General features: G+C 38.3%; 2 protein-coding genes and 1 non-coding gene across 3 annotated transcripts; 1 reads left to right on the top strand and 2 right to left on the bottom strand.

Moving 5' to 3' along the window:
* The first annotated feature begins 745 nt into the window (after window positions 1–745).
* Window positions 746–10,736, top strand: LOC145496844 (palmitoyltransferase ZDHHC15B-like). Its single transcript, XM_081476601.1, has 10 exons — window positions 746–2,191; window positions 2,364–2,390; window positions 2,613–2,707; window positions 3,450–3,491; window positions 3,943–4,009; window positions 4,664–4,733; window positions 5,319–5,472; window positions 6,757–6,886; window positions 7,250–7,379; window positions 9,158–10,736. The coding sequence occupies exons 1-10, from the start codon at window positions 2,080–2,082 to the stop codon at window positions 9,435–9,437; spliced, it is 1,107 nt and encodes a 368-aa protein (XP_081332727.1). The 5' UTR covers window positions 746–2,079; the 3' UTR covers window positions 9,438–10,736.
* Trnaa-agc (transfer RNA alanine (anticodon AGC)) lies at window positions 1,889–1,961 on the bottom strand. The gene has a single exon. It is a non-coding gene; the product is annotated as a tRNA-Ala (tRNA).
* Window positions 10,737–10,853: 117 nt separating the features above from the next.
* LOC145496843 (melatonin receptor type 1A-like) lies at window positions 10,854–13,182 on the bottom strand. Its single transcript, XM_081476600.1, has one exon. It carries the CDS (start codon window positions 12,631–12,633, stop codon window positions 11,428–11,430), a length of 1,206 nt encoding a protein of 401 aa, XP_081332726.1. The 5' UTR covers window positions 12,634–13,182; the 3' UTR covers window positions 10,854–11,427.
* Between the last annotated feature and the right edge of the window lie 1,597 nt (window positions 13,183–14,779).

The raw sequence follows: 14,779 nt of genomic DNA, 5'->3' as shown, positions 1-14,779 counted from the left end.
CTGATAATACCGAAAGATCTTGCATGTACCTTCTCGTCTTGCAGTGCCACGCCAAGATTAAGATGACAAATGCATGAAAGCAATGACCAAAACAACCAACGTTAACCTTCATGCTTCAAAACATCAAGACCTGTTTCTTCAGGCGAAAAGTGACAACTTGACCGTTTCTGACCGTTTCGCGAAAAGAGCGAAGTGAAAGCGCGTCACAGTCACCTGACGTAACACGCGCGACGGACATGCAGCGATAATGAAGCCCGGTTCTCATTAGCGACGCAAGCATAAGCATGGACAAAACACTGACCCGAGTCCATGGACTACCCTAATGGATTACCCAAATAGACTAGCCCGGAAAAAAAACTGTTGACAATGTGTGCTATTAACGTTATAAGTTGCAAGTATGCTTAAATTACACGAAACGTCCGCATATGATTATCCAGAGCAGGCTCTAGCCATCATTATGAATATTGTACTAGTATTTTGTGTTCAGTGGTTCCAGAACAAAAATAGGCAAGGTATAGCAGCTTGAAACTAAAAAATGGTACTCATTTGGAATATTATTTTTAAGGGTAGTCCATTTAGGTAGTCCATTAGGGTAGCTCATGGACCAGGGGGTCAGTGTTTTATCCATCACCAGGATGATTAACAAAAGATGATTGCCGTTTTCTTCGTAGTTACGCTGATGCCCGTTACGTTTGTGCCGATGACACGACATTCACTTTATCTTCTCTTTTTGTACTACAGGGAAACTAGTTATTTCACGGCAGCGAGGTACTGGAAAAGGTGGTGAAAATATCTTTTAGGTTTTTAGCAGGGCCTTTCAAATGAGATGAGAAGGCTTCTTTTGGATTTGAAATTAAAGGTTTGAGAAATTTTCCGGTGACCAAATTTTGGGGGCAAAGATCTCAGGAATTTTTTTAGGGTCAGCCAAAAAGCACACCTAGGTATGTGAAAGGGTACTCTATGGAAAGTACACTGAAAGACTCACCTTTTATGTCGAAAACGTTATACAAAAAAGTAAGGCCCAGTTCAGACGCCGAACTTTTCATGAGCCGAACTTAATTCGAATTTGGACCGACCCAAATTATCAAAAGCACACCTGTTGATTTAGACGTCGAACTTAATTCGCCGAACTTTATTTAGTTTAAACCAAAACACATCGAAATATCAGCGATTTTCAGGCAAAGTAAAAACTGCTTGTAAAATACGTTATAATAAGTTATGCATTAGGTTCGGCTCATGAAAAGTTCGACGTCTGAATCAAAGGCGTTCCAAAGCCGAAATTCCCGGCTGAGCTAGGCGGGAAGAACGGCTGGGCCGTTCCAAATTCAAATAGCCGTTCTTAACTCATTCAGACGCCGAACTTTTCATGTACTTAATTCAATATATTTGGTTCGGCTCATGAAAAGTTCGGCGTCTGAACTGGGCCTAAGGGTTTGTACCCCCCTGGCTGAAACTTTGTTTAGTGTCTCTCCCCCTCCTCCCTCCCCCCTCCCGGGAGAATTCATCCCTACTTTACAACTCCGCTGTAGCCAGGTCTAATGTGACCCGCGATCGCAGTTCGTCGGCAGGAAAATGACGCTCCAGGGGCAAACGAGGGGGAAACGATTCCTGGTAGCCTGCGTGACAGGCCGTAGAAGGAGAAGGAAAGCGTCAAAATGAGCGCGGGGACTAGATTCCTGGATGTTTTCTAGACACTTCGCCTATTTCATTTCAATTCAACTAGTGTAGAGTGTAGCCCAAGTCGGACGTCGTCCAACAGTTTTCAAAAATAGAGCTGGGAAAAGAGATCTTTCAACTGATGGCATTTTAGATTAATGTTGGTTTTGTCATGGCCTAAATTAAGAAAAGGAAAACTTTTTCGGAATTTGAGAAAGTAGAAAAAAAAATGTGGAGAGCCCGGGCATCGATCCCGGTACCTCTCGCATGCTAAGCGAGCGCTCTACCATTTGAGCTAGCCCCCCTTCCACGACATTATCAGAATTTTTTACAGAATTTAAACAACAGGCGGCTAGCTTTTAATGACGTCATGATCAAATAATATTTTGCGCATGATCGCAGAGCACAAACAACTTTTCAAACATGGCTGCCATCCTAACTTGTCTCTTTAAATCTTTTCAATGGATCCCCGTCTTATTTATCAACGCAGTAATTGTGTGGTCATACTACGCTTACGTATTAATTCTTTGTTTTGGTAAGAGCCAGAATTTGTACTTTTTTCGTCATCCTAAGCCTCAAATTGGTGATTCCTTAAGCATGAAATTCTGCATTGTGCATTCGATCTTTATAAACTCAAATTCGCTCTCTTCCGGTTTAATCGCTTTCTTTCTATCTTAGTTAACCTACTTTGTTCCTTTCGCTTTCAGAGAGCGTGCAGTCTCCTTATGAAAGAGGTAAGTCACTTGATCTTCATGTCTCGTCTGTTTATGTTATATTATATTGGTCAACATTTGCGGCAGCGAATACAAATGTAAGTAGCTGATTGAAGTTAACTTAACTTACCGTTTGATACGTGAGCTAACATTAAGTAAGGTTGTGTTTTGACTTGACGTCTGGAAACTCACGTGTTAAAAGTTTTATCACAATTAATGTGGATCCCTTGTGGTTTCTTTCAGTTGTGTATTTGCTTTTGTATCACCCGTTCTTTGTGATGTTGATGATTTCGTACTGGAGAACAATTTGCGCGTCATCTGGTCTTGTTCCTTCGCAGGTTTGGCTGTCAATATGTCAACTTACAAGTTTCTGTGGTATTCTTTAGAAAAGAACATTACACATTTCTTTATAACTTTACTTAAACGCTGCATTTTGTTAAAAAAAAAATTAAAGATGCATATAAAGGATTTGTCATACAGTCCTGTGTCGTTTCTGCATGATTCCACTTGAAGCTTTAATAGCACTATCTTTAAGTAAATGATAGAGATTAGGCCATGTCATTTTCAGTTGTCTGAAAATGACATGGCCTAATCAAAACGTTAAGTACATATATTTAGTCAGCACAAAGTGCGGGGAGTAAAGCAAACCAGAACAAATGAGAATTACTGTTGACGCTCAAGTGATAACTGTCTTAATAATTATCGTCAGGACCACACTTTTTCTAGCAAAAAGGGCTGTCTAATAGCTCTAAGTAAGGCCATCAATAAAGACCTTCAGATTAAAACAGAGTGACTCCATCTTTGTACCTTGATGCACTGCTGTTAGTGTATTTTAAAGTCATGTGTTAAGGGATCAACCATACACATTTGGTTGGATGGTTTTTGTCACACTCTAATGGGGAAAAGCCCTTTTTGGTCCAAACTATATATGCATTTAATTTATCTGAACTGAAGTGAAATGTTTGGTGTGCAAATCACATACATGTGTATGTAACATTCTTCCTCCTCCGAGTACATCTACGTAAAGCTGTTCTTTTAGTTATGTACTTTGTTTTGTTTGTTGTTTTTTATCATTTGCAGTTCTTCTTGTCCAGAGCAGACAGAGAGGCATTAGATAATGGGGTATGTGACTAAGTATTAAATTCACTTGTACCTTTACAGACATATTGAATACAAAAATTATTTTGATGGCTTAACTTTGTGTCTGACAGTGTTACAACAAAAAGTAGAATCAACAGCACCATAAATTATAGGGGAGAGGGTAGGGAGGTGGTAACAAAACACAATTTTTTATCCTGAAAAGGGTACAATAAGCATTGATCACTATCACTCCTGTAAAGGAAGTTCCCCACCAGTGCCATTCGCTGGCAAATTTGGTTAAATACTTATTAATGTATAATTATATAATTCCTCCTGTACAAAACTTTATCCCTTTATTTTGTATTTTTTTTTTCTTTTCCAGTTATGGTACCATACCCCAATTAAGCAGAGCATAGTAAATTATGATAAATACACACCATCCTGTACTTTACTGCAATAATTATGTCTTATTTTCTGTTGGATTTGTTTGCAGGATCCCAAAGAAATTTTGGAAAAAGTATCAAGAAAACTGCCTGTTTTTACACAAACTGTATCAGGGGGTAAGAAAACTATTCTATTGTACAGTACATATGGCTGGCAAGGAAGTGGCTAGCAAGTAAAATAAGTGAACGTTTTGCTTTTTTTTTTTTTTTTGCCTAATGCGATTACACAGGATGCCAGGTTAATTTTCAAAAGTTTGGTTGTGTATATTTTTCCTTATTATGCCCACATAATTATCACAAATGAGCTTTCCAATATAAATCAGTCAGGCCACCTGCCACATGTGTGGATCCATACTGGTTTTAACTGAAACTCAGAAATTGTAATATTCTAATTTGAGTGTGCCCAGTTAGCGTCTGTGCTCCACAGGTGTTAGATCCTTTAGACACTGAAATAAAGTTGTTATTATTATTATAATTATAAACCAAGGAAAGAGGACTTAAGTTCAGAGAGTTAACATCCAAAACATTTCCTGGGGGAGCATAGCGGCCCAGACCCCTAAAAAAGCTTGCACCTTAATTTGGTGCTCATTGTTTCAGAAATCAGTCACCATTTATCCTAGATCCATGCACGCCTGTGACATAAACCAACATACATTCACACTTAGGGAAATTGTCCCAGTATTAAAGATGTCTGCTAAACATATCTTGTTTAACTGAACTGTATACTTGATTAAGTTGTTGGTCAATAACAAAATTGGAATAATTTTTTAGCTGCAAGATATTGTGATATATGTCAAGCTATCAAGCCAGATAGATGCCATCACTGCTCCATGTGTAGAAAGTAAGTTGAAAAACATACAACAGTGGACCATTGGCAAAAGAGTAAATATTATGTACAGCAATTTACAATTAAACAGATTTCCAGCTTGTGTATTTGTCGATACATATCCTGTATATTTTGTTGTTATTACATAATATCATTTTTTCTGTAATTTGAATTTTCTATATGGGTGTTAAATTTTGTGAGGATTTTTATTCGTGGGTCTTTAATTTCGTGATTTATTTACAATCACGAAAATCATGAAATTAAAGACCTGCAAAATTAAGTACCAATAAGGTAGAGAAATTTGGGTTGGGTTTGTATTTTTCTAATAAGATCAACTTTAAGGTCAATCTTTTAATAGCCATCGTTTCCCTGATGATGCCATAGAACAGTGAAAGCTTGGAATGAAAATACAGCACAGTAGCTCAAGGCCGCAATTGAATCAATGTATTTATCCAAATAATTACAGTATTATTTTTACTTCTTTAGTGAATTGGTACGTCATATAACATAGTCTATGGGTATAATGTCTGACATGAATGAATAATAAGTACATGCATGCAGGTATTAATGATATTTTTGATGTGTTTTTTGTCCTCCCAGGTGTATATTAAAAATGGATCATCATTGTCCGTGGGTCAATAACTGTGTGGGATTCACAAACTACAAGTTCTTTCTTCTGTTCCTGTTCTATGCTATACTTTATACACTCTATGTCACAGGAACAGTTACCAAGTATTTTATTGCATTTTGGAATGTAAGTGAAGACTGAACTACTCTGAAACATTATTCCTCCAAAGTTGTTTTGTTAATTTTTCTCTAATACAGTATTGTATTTATAAAATTAAATAAATGTCATTTGGGATTAAAATTGTTGTTTAAATAAATAAATTACAATATTTGGAGAGGAAGCTGGTTTTCATGTAGGTCCTCTGTCCTGGTCAATTTGTTTTGATATGGCTTCATAGCTCAGTTGGTAGAGCATCGCACCGGTATCGCGGAGGTCATGGGTTTGAATCCCGTTGAAGCCCTGATTTTTTTTTCAGGCTTCTTCTTTCCAATTGCTTAAATTGGAAAATTAACTGCGATGATCATTCTTCACTTTCATCTACAACCGCAGTTCATATATGAATTATTTCATATAAACTTCACATCATTTCACTCCTCACGGGAAGATATGAACTCAACTAATTGACCTTGCTCCCAATGTGTGGCTTCATAGCTGAGTTGGTAGAGCATTGCACCGGTATCATGGAGGTCACGGGTTCGAATCCCGTTGAAGCCCTGATTTTTTTCCGGCTTCTTCTTTCCAATTGCTTAAATTGGAAAATTAACTGCGATGATCATTCTTCACTTTCATCTACAACTGCAGTTCATATATGAATTATTTCATATAAACTTCACATCACTGTATTTGATTATTAATAAAATAAAAACTTCTATTGAAAGAAACCTGCCCAACTCCATAGTGGTGTTCATATATATGTATGTAGCATTCCAAGGCAGGTACTTGCCGAATTATTAGACCCCAAAAAATGTAATTCCAACAGCTCAGAATGTAGCTACAAAAAGGGTTTTTTCCTCTTTTTTATGAAACTGGAGGTAGTCGTAATATTGTCATCTGCATGTAGTTTTTACCTGTAACCAGATCTGTTGTTAGACATAAAAATTTCTGGTCATTATCATTATGGTCAACCCCTCCCCCCACCCCTGCTCCAAGAAAAGACTTAACCCCCCCCCCCCCGCCACCTTTCACTGCAAAAAAATATAATGTCACCACAAAATTTTTAACCCCAGAAAGTTGTCAGGTCACCTGTTTCAAACCCCCCCAAAAATAGGTTTTGGATCTCCCCATCACTGGTAGAAGGAGGGTGTACCAAGATTAGGAGGGAGGCGAGGAGTGGGATGGAGTATTCAATCACCTTCCATCAACCAGTAATTTGCATGGTGTTTTGTCCAGTTCATTTAATAAGCTCAATCATAGAAATAAGTTAATAAATATTCGTAATTTTCACTTCTGTCAATTATTTTTCCCTTTCAGAACACCTTGGATGGTGATGGAAAGTTGCACATTTTATTTCTGTTTTTTGTTTCACTTATGTTCTGTATAAGTCTTTGGTCACTCTTTGGTTATCATTTATATCTCACTGGGAGTAACAAAACAACTCTGGGTAGGTTGTAATGTTGTTTTAGCTTTGAATTCTCCATTTTTTTTAAAGTTAAAATTTTCAAGTGAATCTACTATTAAAAATTTAACGAAGTATATTTAGCAATAAGTGGTATTCGGAAGTCCAGTTCCTTTGTACGTAATTCCTTCCAAACTAAACACTTTAAAATCCCAATAATTGTTGCATCCTCTTTCAAATAAGGAACACTAAAATAAACATGCTTCTGTTGACAGTTCTTCATAATAAAAACCTCTAGAACCTTTAGGGACCTCCTTAAAGTGTACATTGCTATTGCAGAGTTTCTGTGTGTCAATTTTAAAGTAACAATGTTATTGATTTACCTTTCTGTTCCTATCTTTCTGGCAGAGTCGTTCAGAGTTCCCCATTTCTATTATGGGCCAAATAAAGATGGCTTTAGTTTGGGGTCTGCAATGAAGAATGCTGAGCAAGTATTGGGGCTTAATAAATGGTACTGGTTTTTACCAGTCTTCACCAGGTAGGATTGGATGTACTGTGATTTCTTCAGGGCCGGGGAAGGGATTCCTCTATATGGGCTATGCACGTAGGTATGCACTGCCTTGAAGGGTATGGTTTTTCAGCCACCATAGTGTGAAACAGGGTATGGTTTGTGCACTCTGGTCTTGAATTGGGTTAGCCTGCAAGGAGGCTCACATTGGAGCATGAGCACGCGTGGGAGCACAAGCACACGCAGCATAGCCGCGAGCGCGAAATCGAGTGGCGAAGTCACGAGGCCTCTTCACCAGACTCCTTCCCGTCGGATGGCTTTGCTCTTCGCCGTTCCCGCGTGTGACTCAAAGGTGAGCCTGCTCACAGGCTAGAAAAGGGTAAGGTTTTTAAGAAGATCACCAAACAGTAGGCTCGATTTCCGCCGCTCTCTCGGGTCCGCGTGAGCGCGGGCTCATTTCCCGAAACAGCGGCTGGTAATCGAGCCTAACCAAACACCTCCACCACATTTTTCAGGGAGCAAGTTGTGTTTGAGGCTGATAAAGGAATTTAGAGCAAAACTCATCAGAAACAGTAAATAGTAACTTTATTAACACATAATAATAATTTATTGAATTACAAGCCTTAGCAGCTTGCAGTTAGCAAAGCTGACCTGGGCGAGCCAACTATTACTTTAACAGTATTATATAGTTTACTTAAGAGAATAAGAGAGAAAAAAAGAAAGTGAAGAAATTTGAGTAGATAAACAAAATTAAACCAAAATATTATACATAACACGAAACTTGCAAGTTACAGTCAAACCTGTATGTAACGGCCCTGTATATAGCGGTCACCCTGTGTATAACGGTCACTGAACAACTTCCCAAACATCGTCTCTTATAAATACTGGTAAGTTGACCTGCATATAGCGGTCACCTGTACATAACGGACGCGGTCACCCTTTAGACTTCCTGAATCCACAATTTCCTTATCTTTTACCTGTACGTAACGGTCACGAAATTGGGTTATGATTAACGAATAATGACAAGCTTTATTCATAAGCTCGTTAAATAGCAGCCACCAAGGCAGGGGTCTCACAAAAATACAAATATTAGTACTGAACACAGCTACTAATACATGTCATTGCCTACGTACGACAAATGCTTGTGGCAGATACAAGTGTCATCGCTTTCAAACAATAGTTACCGGTACTGTAACTGTAACAACACAACTGTACCACACTGTTTTCACTTTCGTCATAGTCCCCTGATTATAACACTGTACTGTACTTATCTGTCTCAAATTGTTGTCAATAAATGTAAATTGAGTGATTTTCCACTTGAAAACGTTGTTCATTAGCTTTCAGTAGACTTTTACGGCACCTCCCTAAAAGTACACCACGGACATTTTATGGGCCTTTTTCATCGTGTTTATTGCGTTGCTGTTACTCGTTATTGTCAATAAAACGTAAATTGAGTGATTATTTGCACATAAAAATGCTATTTATTAACATCCAGGGGAGGTTAAAGCAAATCTGTGTACAGCGGTCACCCTGTATATAATGGTCACCTGGCCACTTCCCAAGGGTGACCGTTATATGCAGGTTTGACTGTATATCCTTGCAAGTGTCATTATGTGAGTTGAGGTTGTTGTTTTATTTCTTGGAGGTTTATTGAGGTTCCTTGAAGGAAGAAACTGTTGTAATTATTTTGTTTATCAGGAAAAAGATTTAAAACATAAAAGAAGTGTCAAGGTTTCCCTCAAAGTAACGGGGGCACTATTATAATAGTTTGTCTGCTTTCAGTAATTTTGTTTGTTTGTTTTGTACAGTATTGGTGATGGGGTTCACTATCCATTACTCAACCAGCCTGAGGAAGATTCATTATTAAATGCGCAAAACAGATGGATGGAGGAAGGGGAACTGGATGCACAGGAAGACCAACCAAATGATGACAAGTTACATGATCCAGCAACTGTGGCCATTAACATGTCACAAACAGAGCTGGTTCACGAGAATGAGGTTGAGACACAGATTCCATGTGCTCCTAGACCCAAACCAGATGTATTGACAGTGCAAGAAGATGATATTCAAGATGGGACAGCATTGTAATGTACAAACTTAGACAAGGTTCTGTTGTTTGTTCAGGTACATTGTGCCGCACCAAGGGGTCCTCGGTGAGGTCCTCTGGACAGACAATGGTCATTTGCCCAAGTAAGGGTAATTCAGCGCTTTTACGTTTCTGACCTCAGTTGTCTTAGTAGTAAACATAGAAAACCTCTGACAAATCTGACAGTCAGATCGTGTTAGTTTTAAGGAAATTTGAGGCCAATTTCAAAGATATGCCTTGCATGGCAAACTTTGCATTTCCACAGAACCAACCAAAATTCCAGAAAAGCTTAAAAAGTAGAATGAAGGGAAAAAGTAACATAGGGCATTAGGACATTAAGGTACAAATTCAGCCTCAAAACTCTGTTGCTTGTATATCTGTTAGGATAAAGGAGTGTTTTTTTTAAAAAAAAAATCTAAGGCACCAGAGGAGTGCGGAAGTGCCCCCGCCCAACCTTGATCAGACTTGTTATAAACTATTCGACGTCTGGGTTCGGGAGTATTTCTGAGTAATCTTACCCATGCCTAATTTTTTTTTCTCCCTTTAAGTAAGCGGGGATAGTTGTTAGTGAGAAAGTTTGTATATACAATTACTGTATGCAAGAAATTCCTTGCTTATGATTTTTAGTAGAGCTTGTAACTTTTTTATCATAAATTCAGCAAGTACTTTCCGCCTTGTTTGTTCGTTTGTTTGTTTACTATTTTCAGCAAGTTTCTGCTAAAATAGCTCTGTAAGGGATTGTGCATTGAAAATGTAGAAGTTCTTTCGAAGTAATCATAGTTTTTCCTTCACTCGTAATTTGACTGACGCAATGTGTTCCCAGACTTCTTGATGTATAGATCGTTTATTTTCTGTTAATTAAAATTAACTCCTTTTGTAAGTTAAATCATGTTAATACTAGGTTGTAATGATCAAGTATTATACCTACTAAATGGTAAGGAGAATAACACAATACGATGACTTTGTCTTAACTTCTCTTGAATAAATCGAGAATAAAACGGTAGATATGTTACAAGTGTTTAAGTATTCGTTTTGAGAATTTTGTAATGTAAAAGAGATTTGCCTTGTCACAAATTAAAAGCTATTAAAGATGGGTTGATGATGAATCCCAACACTTAAAAAATGTTTAGTCAGTGTGGCTTCTTTTTTCTACCTAAACAGAAGAAACTTTACAAAAAATAAAACAAAGGACATTAACAGCGCCCCTGCTTCGGTCACGATAATGCCGGTGTCTTCTTGTCCGACCCATTTGTGTACCTCCCTAGATGCTCTGATGAGGGGGCCTTCATCAGAAGCACCCAGTTTTGCCGTAATTTCTTTACCACAATGCAAACCTGGTCGATAATACATTAGAAAACGTGTATCGGATTCAACTTCATATTAACTTTTAAAATATATACATAAGTAATTCAATCTAAACAACGCATATATGGAAGATAAGATTCCTAAAGGATGCGAAAGGTTAGTGGAAACGACGTTACACAGGTACAGGTGTACAAAGAATCGGAGAGAATATTTAAATTCCTGGCTACTGTTGGTTTTTCTATAATTTTCCAAATAATAAAGAAATGACTGTGCAACGGCGAATTTTCTCATAACAATTCTGGGCTGGGTTGTTCAAAGCCCGATTAAGCTAACCCAGGATTAGCAAGAACTTTGATTTCAGTGTTGTAATTTTTCGGTGAGGTTTTCTGCTTATGTTTGTCTTTCAGTTTTGAGCTTGATTAAGCTCAAACTATACAAAAGGCGAGCAATAACGAACATTTTTATACAAGAAAAATTAATAGTTCGGTTAACTTTTAATCCTGGGTTAGCGTTAAGCGGCTTTCGAACAACCCGGCCCTGATGGTTATGTTTGCCTAAACTGTTATTACATTGACATGTAAAAGTCATGTAAAAAGTTAAATATGCGGGTACGAAGAGTTTTTCTGTTTCGTTATTCCGAAATCCAAGATTGCACTTCCTGTCCAGAGTTTGACTAGTGTTTCTGCATTACTGGGAATGTGTTGACTCAAATTTAACTCTGAATGTATCTCGTTTACTTGCCCAACTGTTCGCTCGGTAATCGCGCGACGTCTCCCTCTGAGCAACTTTGCTCTGTACACATGGTACAGGTTTCTTTTCGCCGATCTTAAACGACACACCCACTTGGTTTCTGCTCAAACTTTGTCGATTGTTCTCAGCTCCGGGGACGGCATAAGACCCAGTACCACTCATGCTTTGCGATCGCCATATCTTCAAAGGCGCCAAGATTCTCAGGTACTCCGCGCGAAAGGAACGATTCATGATGCCGTATATGACGGGGTTGAGCGAAGTGCTGGCAAATCCAAAACAAGAGTAACTCACATACACTTGTCGTTTCAGCTTCCAGTCAGCGTTTATAAAGTCAATCATATCGATTACCATAACAGGAGTCCAGCAAGTTAGAAAACCTATCACAACGACTAGAAGCATATAGGTAATGTTCACTTCATCCACTGACAGTCTGCTGTCGGTCGATAAGTTTGACTGCGTTCTTGAACGAAGTCGAGGTCTGAAATTAAGGTTATGTTTGCGCACGGCGATGAATACTCTCGTGTAGCAAGTTACGACAATAATGAGAGGTATGAGGACATAAACGAGAACGAGATAAGCTCCGTAACCTTCATAAAGGCTTTCAGAGTTATGTGCACAGAACACCTTTCCAGTGTGAAAGAAAAACTCGTGTCCAGCTGCAACGTACGGTAGAGGTGCAAAAAAAGCCACTATCCACAGAATCACGATAGTCACTTTTGTTGTCTTCATGTTGAAGAGTTTCTGATACAGCGAGCGCGAACGAACAACTCGAAAATACCTGTTTACAGCGGTCACGGCTAAAGTTTGTAACGACACGGCGCACATCAAAAGAATCCAGAATCCTTGAAGCTGGCACACAAAGTTGTTTAAGGGCCATTTTCCAACGATAAGAGAAGCCACTGAAAATGGAATCCCCAGTAAAGACATGAGGAAGTCTGAAACAGCCAAAGTTATGATGTACATGTTTGGAACAGCTCTGCGAAGATTCGGGTTTTTGATGACTGCGATTCCGAGTAGAAGGTTTCCGGTAAAAGAAACCAAGTTGATCAGCAACATAAAGAAGGATTCTGTTACCCGAACGCCAGTCGATCGGCTTTTTAACTGCTGAGCAAAAACTTCAATCGTGGTCAATGTAGAGTTCATGATGCAGTTCAGTCTTGGTTTCGAAACTCGGTAAAACTTGAGCGCCGCACCCAGTTAGTTAGTTGATCACCTGAGTGTGTGTTGTAGAAGTGAATGTTTCTCTTTTTGCTTTTGGATGGCTAATATTCCTTTTATAAGACTTCCTGAATCTGAAAATAGCACTAATGAATTATTAAAAGCCGACTTGACAACTTTCGTTGAGGCAACACTCGATCCTGCCAGTTATATTAAAACCGAACGGAATACCGCGCTGCCACGGTCTAGAATAAATTCTTGTTCTTTTCAGTGAACCAAATCATGGTCTTAACAGACTGACATTCAGACACCTCTTAATAGAACTTAATAGAACTCTTTCTTGTAAATTTTGTGGCTAAAGCTGTCAGTTTCCTGCCCGCTTCAGCGCTTGAAACCAGCCGTTTTCCCATTTTGAATTTCAAGTTTTCCTTTCAAAAGACACTGAAAGATGACCAAAAAAGTCTTCAGAGCCAAAAGCCAGATGCTGGTAATGTAAGCGCTTGCACGTAAAGGAACAATTGTTGAACTGACAACATCCGCCCACAGTGTAAACACAACCCACGATGTTTGAGCAAGCGGTTTCTGAGGAAATTAAAACAGGGTATGTTTTGCTTTCTAATCTTTTTGCGATTATTGCATGAAAATGCATGTGCAAGAGTAAAGATTAAAAAATGATCATTCAACGTATTTTTTTTTCACGTTAATTGTTGTCAATTTTGTTCCTAAAGGAATTATGACAGAAGTTAGTGGGTTTTTTTTTTTTTCACTCCCTGAACTTCTTTTTTTGTCAGCGAAGATGAAATTTGTTTCAGGACCGGAAAATGTCTTGACACTTGAGCAGACGAAAGTAGCCGTTGAAGATGTCATGTCATCTGTTTCCGCGGATGGCAAGCAGATATAACAAACAATTTAAACCAATTGAGCAATTCATTAAAACACTGAATGATGCTTTTTTCTCTCTTCATTACGTTGTTATTATTTTGTAAAGTTCTGTCTCGAGAAAAGCCTCAAAATTTGAATATAATTATTTTCTTTCATTTTCTAGAGTAAATGTTTTAGACATAAAATCCATTTTCCTAATGTAAATGTGTTTGATTAATAGGACTGGGCTGTCAACTTGTCATCGCTCACTTGTGCGATCAAAGAAAGCACACACTTTTAAAGTGAAACTGCCCTGTCTGAAACTCCGCCACATCATGGCAAGTAAATTGTCTTAATCGCTGAACCATTTATGTACCTGTGATAATATTCGCTTTTATATTTTATTAGTAACTCTTGTCTGATAGTGGATAAAAGTAAACAAACACCAAACAAACAAAACGTAGAAAGCAAACAATTTTAATATTGAAAGACGAAGACTTAAGTTTATATCGGTGTTTTACCTTACCAAATTTTTCCCAGCTGTTTGGTGTAGAAGAAAAGTGAAAAACTATATATTGCATTGCTTGTATTTAATTAGATTCAGACTCGCTTGACACCCAGTGAAGTTCTGTTGTAATGGAACTTGCTAGAAGGTTTTGGCACGTAGACACAAAAATCTTAAGCCGGTTTTGCGGTGCATTAAGCAAAACCTTCCGCAAGAACGTTTGTCTTAAGGAAAGCAACTAAACCTACATATCATTTTAAAGCAGCGTCTAGAACCAAAACTAACGAAGAAGCGCACTGGAAACCGATATCTAACATAAAATGAGCTACATGTGAGCGTGTCGATTTGCACCTGGTATTCGCACTTTCGCCTGCCCACCGCGAAGCGGAAGTGGAAAGCTTGGCGCTCGTGGCCCCGCTCCTCGCTCGCTCGTGCTTTGCTATCTCCCTTGCTAGTCCGCGTGTTCTGCTGGTTAGAGCTAAGAATATCGAGGCTAAAATTTGCGCAATTTCAAGAATATTCTAAGAATAAACCCAAGGCTTAAAACGTGGAAAGATTATAATTTTGTGCGTTTAAAAATTTGTTTTAAACTAAACCGTATAAATCTCTTCCTTTCTCATAACGGCAAATTAAAACCAGCCAAAAAAACTGATAAAACCACTGAAACGAACAAAAACAGCACTAGCCATATGTTCGATGCCAATAAGATTTCTGCAAAAAAAATTAGGTTCGTCATTTCAGGCTTTAATTACTGCAGGCTGACAG

The sequence above is a fragment of the Orbicella franksi genome, chromosome 9 (assembly GCF_964199315.1).
Source record: "Orbicella franksi chromosome 9, jaOrbFran1.1, whole genome shotgun sequence".
Lineage (NCBI taxonomy): Eukaryota > Metazoa > Cnidaria > Anthozoa > Scleractinia > Merulinidae > Orbicella > Orbicella franksi.
The sequence above is the reverse complement of the archived record's forward strand: the minus strand, read 5'-3'. Positions and strand labels throughout refer to the sequence as shown.